Source organism: Uloborus diversus, chromosome 3 (assembly GCF_026930045.1).
Source record: "Uloborus diversus isolate 005 chromosome 3, Udiv.v.3.1, whole genome shotgun sequence".
NCBI classification, from domain to species: Eukaryota; Metazoa; Arthropoda; class Arachnida; order Araneae; family Uloboridae; genus Uloborus; species Uloborus diversus.
This window is the reverse complement of record NC_072733.1, coordinates 207,698,271-207,719,445: the sequence shown is the minus strand read 5'-3', so window position 1 is coordinate 207,719,445 and position 21,175 is coordinate 207,698,271. Positions and strand designations below refer to the sequence as shown.

Below are 21,175 nucleotides of genomic sequence, written 5' to 3'. Positions count from 1 at the left end.
GGTCGATTTACAGAACCTTGGGTATTTTATTTCTGTCATATGTCGAGTCTTAAGACGTTTCTTTCGGTCAATTTAGCGAGTCTGGGCTCTTTTATTTTAGTAAATTTTCAGTCTTGCATAGCTGTAATTATCTGTATTTTTATTTTAAAAAGAATCTAATATTTGTTTTTAGTTTTCAGAAATCTCCTTTTTAAAAGTCTCAGTTGATTTTCTTATCCATAAGTCTCTGCAATGTTATATCAGCCTCCTGATAAATAACTTTCAGGTGATTCTCAAGTGTCAAGTTGTTTCTGCAAAAAATACTTTCGGCCAGGATTCCCGAAATCAGGGCCGTCCGAACATGGGGGCGAGCGGGGCAATCGCCACGGGCGCCACGAAATGAGGGGGCGCCGCAAGGCGCCCCTTGTTTCGACGGAACGCGACGACATTCAGACGAAATGAGGGGCGCCTTGTGGCTCCCCCTCATCGTATAAAATGCCCCGATCGTATAAAATTAGGGGCGCCTTGCGGCGCCCCCTTCATTTTGTGTGTATCATAGATACACAGTGATAGAAACACAAAATAAAGAATTATTGAAATGATTCTCTACTTTTTCCTAGTACACGAACACTTTCCTCTTTCTAAGTCTCAAAAGCATTCGTTTCCTCTGTATGATTGAAGCAGATACAATTTCTCAGAATATAACTGTTTAGAATCAAACAAAATTTACTTCTCCTTTGTCTAGTTCCACCAAATTTGCTTGAATTCTATCCCTGCTTACAGTGACGTAACCAGAAAACAGTTTTAGGAAGGAACATTGAAAGAACAAAAAACAAAAAACTTTTTTTCATTGATCAGATAGAAAAAAGGTCCAAAGGTGTCCGGCCAAAATGTTGAAACTTTTAGGTTTAAAAACGCAATTTTAGCCTTAAAAACGCGATTATAGGCCATGTTTATTGACGTTAGGGTAAGGGAGGGAGCTCAGAGACAGTTTCCGATCGATTATTTTTTTAAACAGATTGAAACCAATCCCCCCCCCCCCCTGCCAGTTTTCGAAATTGAAGTTTCAAAAATGAAACTTTAGACAAACTTCGAAGATTTTATGGCTAGGAGGATCTGAAGCATTTCCCTGGAAAATTGTTCAAAATTATGCTCAAAAAAATTTAAGCAATGTTTTACATTCAGGGACTATTCCACTTAAATTTTTTGTAAGTCTCGTTTAAAAAACCCCTTTTTTGTGATATTAAAGAAAGGCGGTATGGGGACCCTTGCACGACTATTTTCTTAAACTCGAGTCTTAAAACGCAATTGTAAGACCACATTTTGTAATATTAGAACCAGTGATTTTTCGAAATCTAAAAACGAAAGCTCCAAACACGCAATTCTTAGCGATTTTCGATGTTGTTGAGTACTTTTGGACTTTTCCCTAAAACTTACAAATATTTCATGCAAAGGAATGACATCTTTGTTCTTAACATATATAGAAGCTGGTATTGAGTTGGTGTAAGTAAACCCAAAAAACTCTTGAAAGGAATTATTCGATGAGTCCAGATTGATATTTAATTTTGATGCATTTTACTTCGATGAATACATTTTCTATTTATAATCAGCAAATTATTTATTCGTGTTCTTAGTTTGATCAATATGAATAACTAATTCAGTTTTAATTGTTTGTTTTTTATCTAGTGGGAAAATCAAGTGGATAAATATTTAGATTTCTAACATTTCCATTTTTCAAAAAGTTTTTGCGGTATTAATGTTTCACAAATATTAGAAACAGATTCATTGCTTGCGATTTAATTTGTATTATGCATAGCCCTCTGATTGTTCTGTTCATTAATATGTAAAAAAATCAAGTATAACGTGTTCACGCGTATTATGCACTGATGTTATTACTAACTTGATTTTTCTGTGTGTATGGGGGGGGGGCGTCAGGAAACTTTCACCCCGGGCGCCATCAGCTCTTCGGACGTCCCTGCCCGAAATTCCCCAAATCCGTTGGTACTGGCTCTGCCCAACAATTTGTTCGAAAATAGCCAGATTTGTGAATAGATTAGCTAGATATAAATATTTACTCTCAAATTTAAATAATGTATATCCTATATGTAATGATAACTTATGAAATGATTATGCATTTTATTAAAGAATTTAACATAAAATTAACGTAAAACGCCATTAACTCATTCTCTAGGCCTCACCTTCCCCTGCTGTACATTTCGTGATTGAAGTTGCCTTGCTGAAGTTTTTACATAGACTTTCGAGGACTAGCTTATTGACCTCACTTGAAAAATTTTATTTCTTCTTTATAACTATTAATTGTGTGATTACATCTTATGTACTAATGCTAGTGTCGTCCCCCTCCCCCCATGAGTTTTTCGTTTGAACTATGGGTTCAGCAGAGACTGTTGTCTGAACATGGCTTAAAGATCACTGTTCTAGAAGTATTACACATTCTCTCTCTCTCTTATACTCAGGGCCCGACTAACTATAAGTGAGTCCCTAGGCCCATGTTATTTGGAGGCCCCCTGAAGACTATGCAGTGGTCAGGGACGGATACAAGGGAGGGATGGTGGGGGCGATCGCCCCTCCCTTGAAGGACTCTCCACCGGTAATTTTTCGAAATTGAAGTTCAAAAATGCAAATTTAGACGAGTTTCATTGATGTTGGGGGATGGGAAGTTTGGGTTTGGGACCCTATCCCGGAACTGTTTCAAAATTAAAGGTCCAAAACTTTTGTGATCACTATTTTAAAATCAGCATACATAGTAAAAAGTAAGTAATGAAAATCAATCGCCCTTCCCTTGAAAAATTTCTGGATCTGAACTTTGCCGTGGTTAATTTACAGATTTAGACCCTGTCGGAACGCACTTTTGAGGGTCAATTTGTTTATCACAGAACTATGTATAAATCATTTATCGTGCGCGTTTATTAATCCTCTTTGAGCCCCCTCACAATTGTGACAAAGTAAATTTGTTGCTATCAGAATGAATAAAAATTCCCTTTAAGGAAGTTTTATTTTTTCAAATTAATAAGTCATAATTTTTTATCATTATATTTAAAAGGCATTTATTTTTCGTATAGTTGCAATGTTATGCATAATTCCTTAAATAATTTGGGGCCCCTTAGGAAGATGGGGCCCCAGACCCGGGCCTAGTTGGCCTCAGGGCCCGATTAACCTCTGAAGTTAGAGGAAGCTTTGTCTCATTTCATGGCCCCTCACGTTTTGCTTTCAGGATATATTTTTTAAAAACTCTACGCACATTTAAGAAAAAACTCGCTTATGCTATATGTATTATTCCCAAAAACTGCGAAGCAGACTTTCAATTAAAGTTAATCCCCCCCCCCTAGAGACATTGAACTTTTGTACATTACATATTTTTGTACTCACATTCGCAGCAGATAAGACTGGTTAGTTGTTTCAAATTTATCATTTCATAAAATAATTTATCAAATGTGATAAAATTATATTGCGAAGTTTTTAAGTTATTTTTGGGTCCTCTGTAATTCTGGGGGCAAGCTAAAGCTTCCTCAGCCCTTTGGGGTCGGCCTGTGCAGTAATCGGGCCCTGCTTATACTTAGGTGCCCTTGAACAGTTGGAATTACATTATATGTTGTGAAAATTTTTAAACGCTTCTTGAGTGAGCTTAAAGAGCGCGGATGCACGCAAATAAGGGCAGGAAAAGATCACTTTCAGGCACAGAGTATTTACTCCAGCTATCAGTAAGAATGACGTCATGGCAAGCAATCGAACTGCCATATGAACGCAAAACAAAGCCTTCCAAAATCAACAAGAGGAAAAAAAACTCTAAGCCCTCTGTTTCTCTACAAAGCTAATCAGGGGAAAACCAGAGCATTCGTATTTTGGGATCTTTTCTACTTGGAAGTTGACGGGGTTCCCATGCGGCTTGGTGTACAAATGAGCAGCCTTCGACTTGGAGTCCCTGGGGCTTCCAGCCAATCTGATAGCGGAGTCCGCGTTGGATGACTGCAAAGACGAGCGCCGATTGGCCAGATGATTGGATAACGAGGCGGAGATCACTGGAGCATTGTTCTTCTAAGGCCATCTTCGGATCACTCCAATCTCTTTTGCAAGCGTTTCTTGTCGAAAAAGGAGAAACTTGGATTTTATACATGAGCGCAGTGGCTGCTAGAATCAAGATGATTCATATTTTCTGTTTTTTATGATAATTCATTTCATCAAATTGCATTCCTCCGCTTGCTTTTTCATTTTCCTTCTTTTTTTAAGTACTCACTGAGTAAACACGAGTGCTAAGGCGTGCTAAAACAAAAAAAAAAAAAAAAAAAAAAAAAAAAAAAAAAAGATCTACTTTTTCTCGAGAAATGAAGCTGTGGATTGCAATCGGTTCAAACTTGTTTGTAATCAGATTCTTTCTCACCTGTTACGCTTAAAATACCAATTCATCTCAATTAGGATTAATGGTTTTTGATCGATGTATGAAAACGATTTCATGATCATTTTCTGTGAAGTCCCTTCCGCCCTTGAGTTGCCCCAATGTGCTGCTTTATTGAAACAACTAGTGGTACCCGCACGGCTTTGCCCGTAGTAGAAAAATTGAAACGTTATTTGGTTCGCTTCTATATTTACAAAGATGATGATTTTCTCGCCAATTTGCTGTATTCATTTCCTTGCCCATGTTACGGTTAAACGTTATGATAATTTCGTAATTTAGATGTCCACGTTGTGATAATTTGCTCGGTAAAATTTTCTTAAAATTGGAATAGAAAAAAAAACAAAACAAAATCGAATTTTCGAAAAATCACTTCGAGGTGCACACCCCCATGCTACAAACTAACTTTGTGCCGAATTTCATGAAAATTGGACGCACGGTCTAGGCGCTATGCGCGTCACAGAGATCCAGATATCTAGACAGACTTTCAGCTTTATTATTAGTAAAGGTAAAGATGATTGCACGAAAGCAAGGAGGAAAAATGGTTCAAGGGTTCGGAATACCTCTTCCACATAACAGAAGACTTAAAACTAAAAGAGCAATCATAAAAGTGAATAGAAGTATTAGTATTTTATATAAAAATGTGGCTTCCAAGTTAGTCAATATATCTATCGTTCTACAGCAAAGTTTGGTACTTCTTGGTTATATTAACCAAGTGCAGGGCCGTCGGAAGAGCTGACAGCGTCCGGGGCGAAAGTTTCTTGCCGCCCCCTACCCCCTTTACGCACAAAAAAAAAAAAAAAGTTAGTTATAACATCAGTGCATAATATGCGTGAACGCGTTATATTTCAATTTTTTACGTATTAATGAACAGAAAAGTCAGAGGGCTATGCATAATACAAACTAACACATAAGCAATGAATCTGTTTCTAATATTTGTGAAACATTAATGCCCAAAAACTTTTCGAAAAATGGAAATATTAAAAATCCAAATATTTATCTAGTAAAATGTTATTCCACTAGGCAAAAAACAAACAATTAAAACTGAATTGGTTATTAATATTGATCGAACTAAGAACACGAATAAATAATTTGCTGTTTCTAAATAGAAAATGTATTTATCGAAGTAAATTACATGCAAAATTTAATTTCGATCTGGACTCATCCAATGATTCTTTTCAAGAGTTTTTTGGTTTTACTTGTTCCAACTTCATACCAGCTTTCATATATGGTAAAAACAAAGATGTTATAATTTTGCATCAAATATTTGTAAGTTTTAGGTAGAAGCCCACAAATACTCAACAACATCGTAAATCTCTCTCTAATTTTGGAGCTCTAATTTCGAAAAATCACTGGCCCTAATATTACAAAATATGGCCTTACAAATTACGTTTTAAGACTTGAGTATAAGAAAATATCCGTGCAAGGGTCCCCATGCCGCCTTTCTTTAATATCACAAGCAATGGGTTTTTTAAACGACACTTACAAAAAATTTAAGCTGAACAGCCCCTCCCCATGAATGCAAAAAATTGCTTAAATTGTTTGGACCATAATTTTGAACAATTTTCCTGGGAAGTGCTCCAGACCCTACTATCCTCAAAATCTTCAAAGTTTGTCTAAAGTTTCGTTTTTGAAAATTCAATTTCGGAAACTTGCAGGGAGAGAAGGAATTGATTTCAATTTATTTAAAAAATTAATCGATCGGAAACAGTCTCTGAGCTCCCTTAGCCTAACGTCAATAAGCGTGACCTATAACCGCGTTTTTAAGACTAAAATTGCGTTTTTAAAATTAAAAGTTTCAAAATGTTGACCGGACACCTTTTGACCTTTTTCCTATCCGATCAAAAAAAAAAAATCTTTTTTTCTGTTTTTGTTTTTTCAATGTGCCCCTTAAATCTTTTTTCTGGTTACGTCCCTGCACGCAGGGGTGGAATTCAAGCAAATTCAGTCAGAACTGGACAAATGAAAAGTGCCTTTTGTTTGATTTTAATATTTTCAGAAATTGTATCTGCCTCAGTGATTCAAGGGAAACGAATGTTTTGGAGACTTAAAGAGAGGAATATTTTCGTACCCTAGGAAAAAAGTAGAGAATCATTGCAATGATTCTCTATTTTGTGTGTCTATGACTGTGTATCTAAGATACACGAAATGAGGGGGCTGCGCAAGGGGCCCCTAATTTTATACAATTGGGGGCATTTTATACGATGAGGGTCTCCCCACCTCGCAGCGCACCTCATTTCGTGTGAATGTCTTCGTGTTCCGTGGAAACGAGGGGCGCTTTGCGGCGCCCCCTCATTTCATGGCGCCCAAGGCGATTGCTCCGCTCCCCCCCCCCCCCGTTCGGACGGCCCTGACCAAGAGTTGGCAACTATTTCTCAGTTTGTTGCCAACACAAATATTGGCGACAGTTTTCGATGTGATCATTCAGTTCACAACATGAGGATACAATTTAGAGTTCAATATTTAATGTCATATTAATAAAATAATAATAATAATAATCACAGTTACAATTATCGAAAATATCAGTAATTACTATTCGATAGAAATCGGTAACGTTGCCAAATTTGGCATCATTGGGCATATAACTGATAGGTACTTGAACTTTCGGCTCCAACCAGGCAACTAGTCATGTTTTCTATTCAAACAAACGACGTCATCTTAGTTATTAACAAGGGGAGGGTATGAATTTGGGGAAACCGATTCAGATGAAACTGAGTGCAGTGATAGTATTCTATGTGGGTATGCTACCTGTAAAATATTTCGGTCCAATACTCATTAACAGCGGAGAAATACGCACTCTAAGTTTATGCAAACTTCATGTACAAAATACAGCAGTGGACAAAATTGTGGAAACCTTTCGAAAAAAATTGATTTTAGTGGTTTGATATCAAATAACACCAGTTTTTTCAGTACCAATACTATAAAACTAGGTATCGTTGGAAAGGTAATTTAATCAAGATAGTAAAGCAATAACATTTGTTAAGTTATCTGTATATTTCAAAACTTATAACAAAATAACCAGGAAAAGAAGCACAGATAGCTTACGGTTATAGAAAGTGCTTTTCCTTCGTTTGAATGTAACCAACGAGTATGAGTGTTTACAGAGTCAATACAATGTCATCTTGTCCTGGCAATGTTTTGGCAATGACTCAAAATGTCCCAGGACATTTACCAGTGGGTTTTGTAATTTGGTTTTTCGTTTTGTTTTTTGATATACAACACTTTAAAAACGATTTTGAAACGTTCCTGGAAAATAATGGGCAGCTGATGTGCCCAATTTCTGCCAGTAACATATCTTGATAAAACCAGGAATGTTTTCCGCTAAAATTCCGTAACCCTCTTGAAATTATACCGGAAGCCAAATGAAAAATTCAGAAATCTTTCCATTTAAAGCCAGTCGTGTCAATGGAACTTTAGAGTAAATTGAGGTAGGTACACTGTAAAAACTTCGGGAAACTTTTGTGACAAATATTACTGTAAAATGAAGTGTTTACAGTACAGAAAAAATTACAGAAAATTGTACCGAAAAAAATAAACCAAGCGCCAATTGATACACTGCTTGAATTACAGTGCAAAACTCATAAACCGTATTTCTCCTCACACGATGTGTCCCAACTTGTACGGTGAGCAGCAAAGTCGTCTGCCAATCCGAAGGTCCTGAGGTTGAACCTGCTGCTCGCATTTTGCGTTTTTTAACTCTCATTTATTCTACAGCACAATTTTACAGTAAAATAGGAATTTACGGTAAAAGTTACTGGCAACATGGATGCCAGTAACTTTGACCTCAAAATTTCAGCATTTTTTTTTTTTTTTTACAGTGCATAATATAATAGCTTGGCACTTTCCTGATTTAACAAATTTTTTGAAAGTTCCAAAATCAGCATTAGAAACATGGCCAAAGCTAAGACAGAATTGGAAGAAAGTATTCTGAATTTTACTCTCCTGCAATTCTTGCAAAGCTACTAAGTCCTGGACTTATTCGCTTCCTTTGGGCGCTTAATCAGTCTGGACGAGTAAACTTGCCCCGCGTTCGGGGCAAGTTTATGCAAACGACTTGTATTTAAAAACACCCTTTTTTACGGTTAAAAACACAAGCTGCGCATCAACTGAATATATGAATTTTGACTCCAATAACTGCTTCATACAACCACAATGTTTAAAATTTCCTCTGTTAAAACATAAAAATTAGAAAATTCATTGAAAAAAATCCTCAACTACTATACAAGTCAACCCTATACTTGTAATTGCTGCTGTAAATGTGAGCAGTTCGTTTTCGTATTTGCTGTAACTTTATTTATCAGAAGCAAATTTATTTATTTTTTTTTTATATATATTTGTTTTTTCAATATTGTTGATTGATTCATTAAATAAATGCGAATGGTAGTAACTCAAAATTTATGATTCCAAAAAGTGTCTTATTCAATGTTCAACTTATTAAAAAACAAGAGAAATGAGTCTTTTTTTGAGAGGGGGGGGGTTGTGACGTTTAGCCTGGGGGGGTGAGGGGAAGGGCCACTCCGGAACTAGAACAACATGGATTTTAATCTCGTCAAAATCCTCCAATATTTTAATCGAAAACAAATATTTATTTATTCATATTATATAAACCGTTTTAAAACGGTTAAATTACTAAAATAACGAAGTATATTTCCTAACTTTCTTTTAGGGCCGTGCTTCGAGATCAGGGGGGGGGGGCAATTACCCAACTTCCCGCTTGGTTACAGCAACATAATTTAAATATACATTTGTCTATACCAGCGGTTCCCACCCGGTGGTTCGCGAACCCCTGGGGGTTCGTGAGAGGTTTTCAGGGGGTTAGCGAAAAAAATATTGTAATGGCGTAGTTTTATTAACATGCCTGTTTCTGATGATGTTTCATGCTCAAGCGGTTTCAAGCAAATTTTGCTCTTTTTTTATTCATTAGTCTCTCGCACATTCGATACTCTTAACTTGAAAATATTTGCATACTTCCTGACATATTTTACATTTAAATAATTTAGTCTGTCATTGCAAAGTGCCGGTTTTAGTGCGTCCATTGAGAATAATAACTCCGAAGCCATGCTGAAAAAGCTCTACTTATGAATGCAATGTCCTCAGATGAAAGAATTTGGAAGGGTTCGTTTCCTCAGAAGCTTTTGATCGGAAAGATTGATTCAACTTGATGAAAACATTACATGGAGCATGGAGCTTCTTTACCATTTGAGTCTGACGAAGAGCTATCGCTCTTCTCTTGTGTTGAGTCAAAAATGCATAGAAGTGTGATAACGCTGTTGTTTGTTGCTATAATTTTCATACTACATAGACAAACTACAATTTCCTTCGAGCTTTATTGTCGAAAAAGGGAAAGAATGGCTAGCAACCCAAAAATACCACAGGAAGTATAAAAAATTAATTACTATAGAAAATTTTCGCGGGTGAAAGTTTGGCAGCATGAGGTTTACGCAGTAAAAAAAAAATAAATAAATAAAAAAATAAATAAATAAAAAAAATAAACGGAATTTAACCGTGCAACTTAATCTGCGCTATATGTAAATAAGGAATTTATGAAATTTGTGTAGAAAATTTCTCTTGTAGTGAGTGAGCATAACAATATTTGTTTTTTTAAAAAATTATATTTTGTGTAAAAATTAGAGTAAATGCGTAGATTGAAAACAGACACTTCTAATCTTTTTCAATATACGCAGTTTACTCCGCACTTTTAGCATAATTACAAGACAATTCATCAGCAAACAAACGATTAATGTAAACAATAAATCTTTATCAAACAGCTAGGCTCGCAGTCCTTTTCAAGAAGACTTAAACCTAGATCTTTCTCATTTTACTGTAAGAAAAAAAGTTCATTTAGTTAATCTGAGAGTTCCCTGAAAGATATTTCAAAGATCATTCTTTAATTGATTTCTGATTTGGTGATAATAGAGATAAATGAACCTTAGGATCAGAAATATTTCAGCCAAACTTTTTTTTTGAGCCTCTTTGTTCCACAAATATCCCATTTTCATAAATTTTTCAAAGTTGATTGAAGCTCAACACAGAATAATCACTGTGTTTATTTTTTAGTGAATTTGTTTTGCATTCATTTTTTAGCGATTATTTTAGTCTGAAGCAATATTTTGCAATTATGTTTTCATTCTTGTTATGAACTATGCAGCAGCATCAAACTAAAAAAAAAAAAAATCTCACAAATTTAATTGTCTATCTGTAGCTGTATGCGCGCACGTTTTTTTTTTTTTTCTCTTTTTTTTTTGCTTGTTAATTATTACCTAGTACCTAAGGGGTTCGCCAACTTCTTTCAGAGTTTGGAAGGGGTTCGCAAGGAGGAAAAGGTTGGGTACCGCTGATCTGTACGTTTTGTTGTTTTTCCTGTTATATACGTACATGTCTATGGGGGCTCCCCGAACTCAAACTCCCTTTTTGGGAAGGCGGCAGAGGGATTTCTCAATTAGTCGAATGGAACTTCAAATTTCGTCGAATGATGAAAATTTTACCAAATCGTCAGACAAAATTTTCCGAACAAAGAAATTTTCGGGAGGTAATATCCCGTGACCTCCCACCGGAACGCCTCTGTATCTATCTGTCTTGACAGGCGCGGCTCCTACGGAAGGCGTTACGTGTCCTGTGCCACTGCCTAGGGCGATAGATATTATGGGTGGCAAATTTCAGAATGGCAAAACGTAAGAAGACAAAACAAGAAAAAAAAAATCAAAAACTTAAATTTGTTCCTTATTTTTTTTTTTTTGCAACAATACGTAAGAGTATGCTCGATGATTCACGAAAATACATATATATTATTCGACCACGGGGCGGCAATTGTCAACGCATTGCCTGGTGTGGTAAAAAAAACCACTGCTGTGTATGGAACGGCCATGGATCCTCGTAGGCTACGCCATAGAGTCTACGGCACTTAGATTGTGACAATTAGTGGTGCCATCTGTCGTCAGAAACATATACAAAACTATATTTTGACATAGCTATATTTGTTCTAAGAAATTCTGTGATCAAAAGTACTCAATAGTTTTTAGCATGTAAGGATATTTTTCACTTTACTTAAATGCAAGAGCAATGTTTTAGTTTGCCCGATATAAAATGCAGAGACTTCAGTCATATCAGGGCAGGGCCTGTCCTACCGTGAACCAGAACACCACAATTTTAGGGGAATCCAAATCCCAGAATGGTTATATATCTTTTTTTCTTCCCATTTTTGACAGCTGTTACATTGAAAATGAATAGATTTTCTTGTGAGAGGGGCACCTTATTTTACCAGGACCCAGGACCGGCCTTAGAAAATGCGAGAATTGGAGTATTCCGGTGGGGCTTTCTTGTACAGAATAATAAATTTTTTTTCGAGACTTAAATTTAAAAAAAAAAAAAAAAAAAAAAAAAAAATTTGAATTTTGACATCTTGAATTCAAATTATGTTTTTCGCAATCACAAGTGTGTGTATGTAGGCGTGTGTGTTTGTCTGTGGGGGTATGTGTGTTTGTGTGTAGGGGTATGTGTATGTGTGTGTAGGCATGTGTGTTTGTCTGTGTGCTGGCATAAGTGTGTGGGTAGTTGTGTATATGAATGTGTGTATGTGTGTGTGGGGGGGGGGTATGTGTATGTGTGTGTAGGCATATGTGTTTGTTTCAGTGTGCAGGCATGAATGTGTGGGTAGTTGTGTGTATGTGTGTGTGCGTGCGTGTGTGTGTGTAGCTGCGTATGTATGCGCGTGTGTGTAGGACATGGATGCAACCTGGAGACGGCTTTCGCTGTAGGAGCAGCATCGTGAGGAGCCGGTCGACGGTGACCGGGTGCGGAGGGTGGCGGTGAGAAAATAAAAAGATAGGACATCAAAACAGTCAAATGAGAACAATAAGCAATTGTGATTGCTCAAAAAAAAAATTCTTGCATATACGAGGTCCGTCGGCACCTTTATTAGCCTCATTCACCCATAACGGAACCAAAAGGCACATGGGCCACATTTCCTAATCCCCATTGCACCCTCAGGCACCATTTTTTCACCTGCACCCCTTAGGCACCTCTGGTTCTAACAGTGTATGAACATCCAGAAAATCCTTACCATTATTACTTAGGGTGTGGAGGAATGAGTTATTCACTCCCACAACCATACTTGTGGCAAACCTAACCTAGCAACATTGTGAAGGCTACGCAGATGCTAGTTATAGCATTAAGACGCTTCCAGGTTAGGTTTTCCACATAGTTAGGATGTAAATGTATCATTGTATTTCATAAATTCAAAGTAGGAAAGAATTTATATATATTCATTAACTTAAATAAGGGCAAAGTGATTCAAACGCAAATCAAAAATTTTCAATTTTGAATTTTTTTTTCCTATGTGTACTTTTCTCACTCTGTAATCGCTACAATTTAAAAAAAAATCGATCATGGATGAACATCTGATTGAAAGGGAATCGATCATGGATCGAGACAATGAATACAAAAACTAAAAGTTTTGCTTGTGCTGAATAATGTTTCGTAAACAGATATACAATGTAAAACAAATAATTATCTTCTGAAAATTTTGACATTTCTGCTTTTCTTTAAATTTCTACTTTTGGTTCCTAAATTGAAAAATAAAATAAATAAATAATGAACCATAAAAAGTAGGGCCGAGGGGGGGGGTGCTCTCCCCCCCCCCGAATCGCCACGACTGATAATATTAAAACTACCCATTTTCCTTTTACCAGTAAGTTTAGCAACATATGACTGACAATTTTTAGTTTGTTCATCTGTCATTTTATACAGTCAAGAATGAATATTAGCAAATTTTAGATCAAAATAAAAAGGTACAGTGCTATTGCATTTTCCGATCATAAAATTAAACGCTCATTCGAAATTTTATCTTCTGTAACATCTGTATATAGCAGTAAAGTGATCATGAAGAAAAATCAAGCATAGGAAACAGTTCTTACGCGTCTTGATCGTCATAAAATTTTCAAATATGGACAGTGACCTACTTATTTTATTTCAAACTGAGTGCTTTTATCGCAGAAGTAGTATAACAGAAATTAACCATCAAAAGTTGAAGTAATTAGTCAGAACAGAAACAACGAACTGCAAACAAAAGAACTACAATGGAAATAGAATAATGGATGTACAAATCGTGCACTATGTAAGTAAACTGTCGTGTGCAGGTAAACGGCAGTATCTGCAGAGCTCGAGTTTTCGAGATATTTGAAGAAATGTGTGGAATATTCAATACTAACAATTGAAAAATGTTGGAATTGACGTTCTTTTGGCCCCTTCTTTTCAGCGGAAACCAAGTAAACGATCTTGTACAGTAAAGATAACGTACAATAGATGATAAAAATGCAAAAAAATGAAAAATTTGCAGTTACTGCCCTTTACCTGCATACGGCAGTATAAACATGAGCACTTTTTACCACCCTTTCCGCAATAAAAAACTTTTGTGTAAAGTTTATTTTTTTTTTTAAACTTTTGGTGAGACGGCTCTTCAATGCACCTCGAATTGATATTTTTTTTTTAATTAAAAATCTGAATATTCTGAGGAGTGACGGAGTGACGTCACTGCTTAGCTTTTTTTTTTTTTTTTACAAAATAGTAAAGTTACATTCGCCGACCTCGACTGGTCTACCGGTGACTAGCCGGTACTAACCGCAGCGTTCTAGGAGATCTACCGGTTACCTAGTTGCTACCGATTCAGTTCTATGAGCCTCGCCGGTTGATCTACCAATCGACCGCAATTTTAGCTGGTTGATTGGTTGATAGAACCACGTGACATTTTGGATCAATTATAAGTATTTTTCACCTTCGCGTTATTCGTCTGCGGAAGTAACCGGTGATCAACCGAAAGCGTTCGATGTAGCAATGTTTTAGTGAACAGCCGGTTAGTAACCACTGTCGTAGCCTACGAGAATCTGTGCTTTGCATCTTCGTAGGCCAGTGGCGTAGCTAGACCCGACTTTCGGGGGGGGGGGTTACTTCGTTTATATATTATATATATATATATATATATATATATAAAATCGCTCGGAATTTTTTCCTTTTATTCTTTTTTTTTCTTTCTCATCTCTCTTCTTTTTCTCTTTTTTTTTTTGAGACTAACGTTTCGGGGGGGGGGGGGGTTTTGTCCCCAAAACCCCTCCCTTAGCTACGCCCCTGTCGTAGGCTACGCCACTGCCCACATTAGATATCACGTGATCAACCAAACGGTAGTTACCGAACAAGTTGTCGAGCAAAAGCCATGCCAACGTTCGCCGACCTCGATCGGTAGCTACCGGTCGATAAACGAACGCAAGCCAAGAAAACAAGCTTTTGATTTGACGCTGTTTTATTTTGTTAAGCAGTTTGGCATTAGTCTTTATCAAGAATGATGGAATAGCAAGGGGAGGGGGGGATTGCTCTTGTTGTTGTTGGAAGAAAATTACATAATGGCGGAGGTAGGTGTTTTTATTTTTTTTTTCAAAGTAAAATAAATAAATAAATAAAATCCAGAAAAATGCAACATGTATTCATCACTTTACTATTACTATAGTGCGCAAAAAGAATTCTTTGACGAAAATACTTTCCATCTTTTTATTTTTAGTCCGACGGATTTAGATTAGAAAATGAACCTTAGTAACACAACTCGTTTTTTATATTTAAATACAAATGCATGTAGATATGCGTTTCCAAACGTGCTGATTAAATGAGAGCAGTTTAATGAGATTTTGCTTCCGGTTAGCATTAATGAAACCCTTTTTTACTTGATGTATTTTTTTTTCTATCGTAGATCATACATAGCAATAGTTTAAGTCTTTCATTCTGGCAGTTATCGATATTTTAAAAATTCTTTCTACTTTTCTCAGCTAACATTGGATTCTTCTTGTAGTCTCTTAATTTTCGTTTATTATGTCAATTTGTGCAGGTGCTTTTGAGCGTAGCGCGGGAAAAAAGTCACCAAAACTGATTACAGAATATTTGATTAAATACTAAAATTGAACAAAAATGATTGACATTTGTATTAAAATAAACCACTTTAGTGTTTATGCTGCTGATCCAGCTGATTATTACCCTCAAAAGCGGACCCACAAGGGTTTAAACATTATTTACAGGGGAGGTAAGGCACGTTGGTCCGCTCTTTTACTAATCATTTTTTATCTCATAAAAAAAATTAATGAGCAGTTCGATTTTCTACAAAAAGTTTCACTAAAAACTTCTCAACACCATAGATTTTTTTTGGAAATGTTGAATTGATAAACATTTTTTACATTAATTTTTTGACGGAATTTTGTAAAGTGGACCAACGTGCCCCATGGGTGGGGTACGTTGGACCGCATAACTCAAGAAACGTTTATTATAATTTTAGTGATAAGTGCTATCAAACATTGTAACTACCTTATTATCTTTTGTGTGTACAGTGAAAAATATAAAGTTTAAAGATCAATATAAAATATTAAATTGATTTTAATTGATAAATCATCTTTAATTAAAAACAGCAATAAGCATTCACCATTAATACACAATTATTTTTTAAAAATCAAAAGAAAAATCGATTATTAAATATTCATGAGACAATTAATGCAGATGGAAGATAAGTAAAGATCTGTTAAATTATATCTGGGAATATAAAAGTGTTACTTCCAGAGCTTTGAAAATATCACTTTTATTGGACTGGGTTTTGGAAAGATAAGTCATAATACAAATACAAAAGTGATGACCAGCAACAGGCTCTGGACCCAAATAAATAGGCTGGTCCTAGTCAATTTACAATCCCCAGTGAAGATCAATGGCCCTCTTAAAACTATCTACTCCCTTGCTCATTACCACCTCTTCCGGTAAGCTGTTCCAAGGTTCCACTACCCTGCTAAAATAATAATTTTTCCTAATATCCATGTTAGCCTGAGATTTAAATCGTTTAAAAACAATGACCACTTGTCCTGTTTTCAGTGCTAAACTTCAGCCCCGTAACATCTTTCATTTTAATAAATTTAAACAACTGAATCATGTCCCCTCGGTCTCTTCTTTGCTCAAGACCGTACATTTTTAGCCTTCTAAGCCTGGAATCGTAGTCTAAATGAAAAAGTCCATTTATTAGCATATGTTACGTTTACTCTTACTTTATATGTTACTTTTATGCAAATTTACATCAATATTTGCTAGGGGGAAAAAGCATTTTTTTTCTCCTTATTGTATCGCATGAAACAACTCCAAAAAGAAAAGAATCCTGTTATACTAATACCATATATTTCAAAGAAAAAGTACAATAAAATTGACAGCTTTAAGTTAGCATATCTTTGTGTTCTAAAATAAAATATAAAAAATGAAATTGGATGATCTTAAGTAAAAGTATACTTTTTTATTCTTTTTATCTATTACACTGACAAAATTTTACTTTTGTTCCATAACATTGAGAAAAATAGCTGATTTTTGTCAAATTGGGCCATAAATATATAAACTAAATTCTTGCAAACACGTAAGGGGAGGTGGGGCACATTGGTCCGCTTTTTTACTTATAATTTTTTTGTATCAAAAAATTTAATGAGCAGTTCGATTTTCTACAATAAGTTTCACTTAAAACTCCCCAACACCACAGATTTTTTGGAAATGTTGAATTGATTAATTATATTACTTTTTTAACAGAACCTTGTAAAGTGGACCAACGTGCCCCTTGGGTGGGGTACGTTGGTCCACCTGGTGGGGGACGTTGGACTGCTTAACTCAAACAACATTTGTTATTTTAGTGATAAATATTATCAAACGTTGTAACTACCTTGTTCTCTTTTCAGCGGCGGATCCACAGGGTGGGGGAGGGATCGCCCCCCTCAAAAGTTTGTAAATTTGAAAAATTTCTGGGAGAACGCTACCAAACTCCCCCCCCCCGCCTACTCACCTACAACTGTATTTTTATGACTTTAAATCTAAAAAGTTTCCAGGGGAAAGCAATGAACCCTTCTCTCCAATGTCATGGAAGATCATCAAAAATTTTGAATTTTAGGAGCTTTAATTTCAAAAAAATCACCAGAATCAACATTTTTTATCGAAAATATTAAAGCGCTTTTAATTTCGCTTTTAGAACTTTTATACCGAAAATATTCAGTGGGAGAGCCCCTGATCCCGAGCCCTTCCCCTAACATTTTTGAAGATCCACTAACATAGCGTTTTTGAAGCTTCAGTATCGAAAAAATGAGGAATAGCTCCTGGATCCATGCCCTTAATGCTACCAAAAATTGCCAACCACACCGCATTTCAAGGCTCCAATTTTGAACAATTTCCAATATAAAAAGTTTCAATCTCTGTTCCTTCCCCCTACGTCATAAAAGATTTCTTATAACTGCGTTTTTAAGACTTCAATTTCGAAAAATTTTGGCCCCCACAATCCTTTCTTCCCTTGCCTTTCAACATCATTCAGAGATCATCTAAAAGATTTCTGGGGGAAAAATTCTGAACCCCATGTCTTTTGCTACGTCATCATAAGCGGCTTACAGTTGCTTATTTAGGACTTCAATTCCAAATTTTTTCTGGAGGAAAGCCTTCCCAAGCCCTCTGCTTTTTAGCATCACTGAAGATATCTAAAATAGCGTTTTTGAAACTCTAATATCAAAAAACGACTGGGGAGAATTCCTAAATCTCATCCTCTCCCTTCAAGTCACCAAAGATAGCAAACAGTTCTGTTTTCTAAAATATACACTTGAATTTCAAAAATTTTCCACGAAGAGACATCCAAGTCTCCTATTAACCACCAAAGAGTCTAAAAATGCATTCATAACAAAAATTTTCCAGGGAGAATCCGCAAACACTCTTATGCGTGAATTTTGAACACCTCAATCAACAAATTCATAACTATCTTCAAATTTGATTTTCAAATGCAATTTTTGTATTTCATTATGCTCGATACGAAAACTGGTAAAAAGAGATGCCATCTTGATGCTGCAACCTTTCTTTTGTAAGGAAAAAAGTACAACTGAGCACACCTAAATGGCTACTGAAAATACTTCACAAATCCTCAAATGAATCAAAAGTTGAAGGGTGATAATAAATCCAAAATATTTAGTAGCAATTCTTCCCTTTTTTTTTTTTCATTTTTTATTCTTGGTACTTGAAACACTTGCAACTTTCATTCAAACTCTTTGAATGATACATATTATTCAAAAGAAAAAAAAAAGAAAAGAAAAGAACGAAAAAACATATTTAGTTCTTAAAATTTTTAAAAATTTTATTTTCATTAGTTACCCCCCCCCCTTGTATAATGTATTACTCATTTGCTCCTCCCAACAGGATTGTCTGGATCCGCCACTGTCTCTGCATGTTGAGTGAAAGGTATAAAGTTTAGATAACATATTAAATAGATTTTAATTGACAAATCACCTTTATTTAAAAACAGCAATTAGCTTACACAATTAGTACACAATTTAAAAAAAAAAATCAATTATTGAATAATTATGTGAGAATTAATGCAGATTAAAGTTAGCTAAAGATATGTTAAATGATATCTCGGAATATAAAAGCGCTACTTCCAGAGCTTTGAAAGTAGCATTTTTATGGGACTTGGTTTAGGATAAATCATATGTTTCTTTGATGCAAAGTTACATCAGTATTTTGCTAGAGGTGAAAAGCTCTTTTTTTCTTTATTGCATTGCATTAAAAAACTCCAAAAAGAAAAGAATCCTGTTATACTAATACTATAGTGCCTAGAAAGAGTAGTGTGCCAACCAGCGGTTTTTCCTCCGCGATTTTTGAAGACAAATTTTAGGAAAAACGATAGAGGGCAGTGCTGTTAGGAAGCATGCTAAATTTTGCGGTGTTTACATCAGTAGACCCGGGATTTTGTTACAATTTAGTTCCGCATTTATCATTTTTACCATATTTCATGAATATTTCATAAAACATTCTTAAGGCTTTTAATGAAGGCATCAAAGTTGAACATTAGAAGAAGTAAACTTCATCATGTTTCGTACCAGGGTGCAAAAGTGGGTACAGAACATGCAAGAAAAAAGTTTTTGATAACTATAGCTCAGTTTGTGCTCTGCATTTTGAAAAACATTTTATTGAAATGCATTTTAGTTTTGGTGCCTCGGGAAAAACTTTTTTTTGAAAGATGAGGCAATCCTAACAATTTTCCCAAATCTGCCAACATACTTAACTAAAAAATTACCTAAGAAAAGGTCTATCAAGAAATCTGCAGTTAAGAAAAATGTTCCCTGTTTGAAAAAAAAATAAAACTTGATCTTTCCGCAGATGAAACTGAAATAACAACGTATAAATTTATTATAAATGAAATTGTTCATATTAATTTGGCTAACAAATATTGGGTTTGTATGAAATTTAAAAAATCTCCAAATATTGTAGTTTTTGTGTATAATGAAAATTATGCGGAAAATAATATCGACGATAAAAAGATCATTATTGAAGTAAGAAAATTTACAAATTAATGTTAAGGGTAGGGAGATTCAGAAGCTGCTCTTCCTTTTAAAAGAACATTGTATAGCTATCATAAGGAATGCTAGACAAAGGAGGGAACGAGGAGGTTCCCCATTTGTTTTAGTTTTTAGAGATACATTTCTTTCGTTATTTTACATATGAGATAATAAATAAAAATGCATAAATACTTTTTTTGACAGTGATAACATGAGATTCCAAAACTACTTCTATTTTAGTAATTATCGGCAACAAAACCGTTAGCTGACAGGTTCTATTATTTAAAGAAAGTTATAAAAATAAGCAGACTAGCAGTTTGATGTTCATAAGTATAACAGAAAATTCAACAAATAATTAAGCCTGCTGGTTGCCAATTGCAGTTATTTGCAAATTAGTATGCAGTTTTATATGGGATCGAAGCAAGTGGTCCTATTATTTTTTTAATGTAAGGAAAGTCCTTGAAAATTAAAGAAAAAATAGGTCGGAGTGGGTACGTTTTCAAGTGACTCCAACTCTTTGACTCAGACTGCGAAGCTATGAATTTTAATTAGCTTCAAGAATTTAGAAGCAGTTTCATTTCGAAAAATGATACACGCAGTTATTAAAAGCTTATAGTCTACTATTTTCATTGAAGATAAATTAGCATTAGGTAATTTTGTATGGCTTCAAAAAATAAATAAACATCCATGTAACAAATAGAACTTATATTTAGAGAATTTGTCTTTTGTGCTGAAATAAGTTCAATCCAAAAAACGGGGCTTTTAAACTGCGAAATTAGCATGCAATCCCTCATTTAAAACGAGTCTGATTGAGGAGCTTAGCTTACTCCCTGAGCGCAGCACCATCTGGATTTTCCTCATATTTCACTTCGCCTTTTATCCTTCTATCGGCACACTACTCTTTCGAGGCACTATACTAATACCATATACAGTTGGCTCTCCGTTTAATGACTTTCAAGGGACCACAAAAAATCATCCTTAAGTGGAAAGCGTCCTTACATAGAATGCTTTTAACACTATAGTGGACTATCTGGGACTGTGAAAAACCGTTGTTAAATAGAGGGTCATTAAACAGAGAACCAACTGTATTTCAAAGAAAAGGTATAAAATTGAGAGCTTTAAGTTAGCATATCTTTGTTTTGAAATCAAATGTTTAAAAATGAAATTAGATAATCTTAAGTAAAAGTATACTTTTTATCCCTTCAATCAACTATTTAATTTATTTTGTTTCTATCTATGTAGAATGTTTGTTTAGAAAAAAAAAATGTTTTAATTTAATTAAGGAACTTTATTATAGCATGTATTGCGTATTTTACTCTTAGGAAACAATTTTCTGCAAAAATTTAGAAGTATATGTAAATAGTCAAAAAGTGCAGATATGAAATAAATCTTTTTGGTAAAATTAATTTAGTGTAATTTTTGTTAAAAATTA

General features: G+C 35.1%; 1 protein-coding gene across 1 annotated transcript in view; it reads left to right on the top strand.

Annotated features, from left to right (window-relative positions):
- The first annotated feature begins 14,754 nt into the window (after positions 1–14,754).
- LOC129219403 (mesoderm induction early response protein 1-like) overlaps positions 14,755–21,175 on the top strand; it is an 88,756-nt gene continuing 82,335 nt past the window's right edge. Inside the window, exon 1 of the mRNA XM_054853792.1 lies at positions 14,755–14,787. Coding sequence (XP_054709767.1) covers positions 14,779–14,787 — 9 coding nt within the window. The 5' untranslated portion in view covers positions 14,755–14,778. The remainder of the gene's footprint in view (positions 14,788–21,175) is intronic.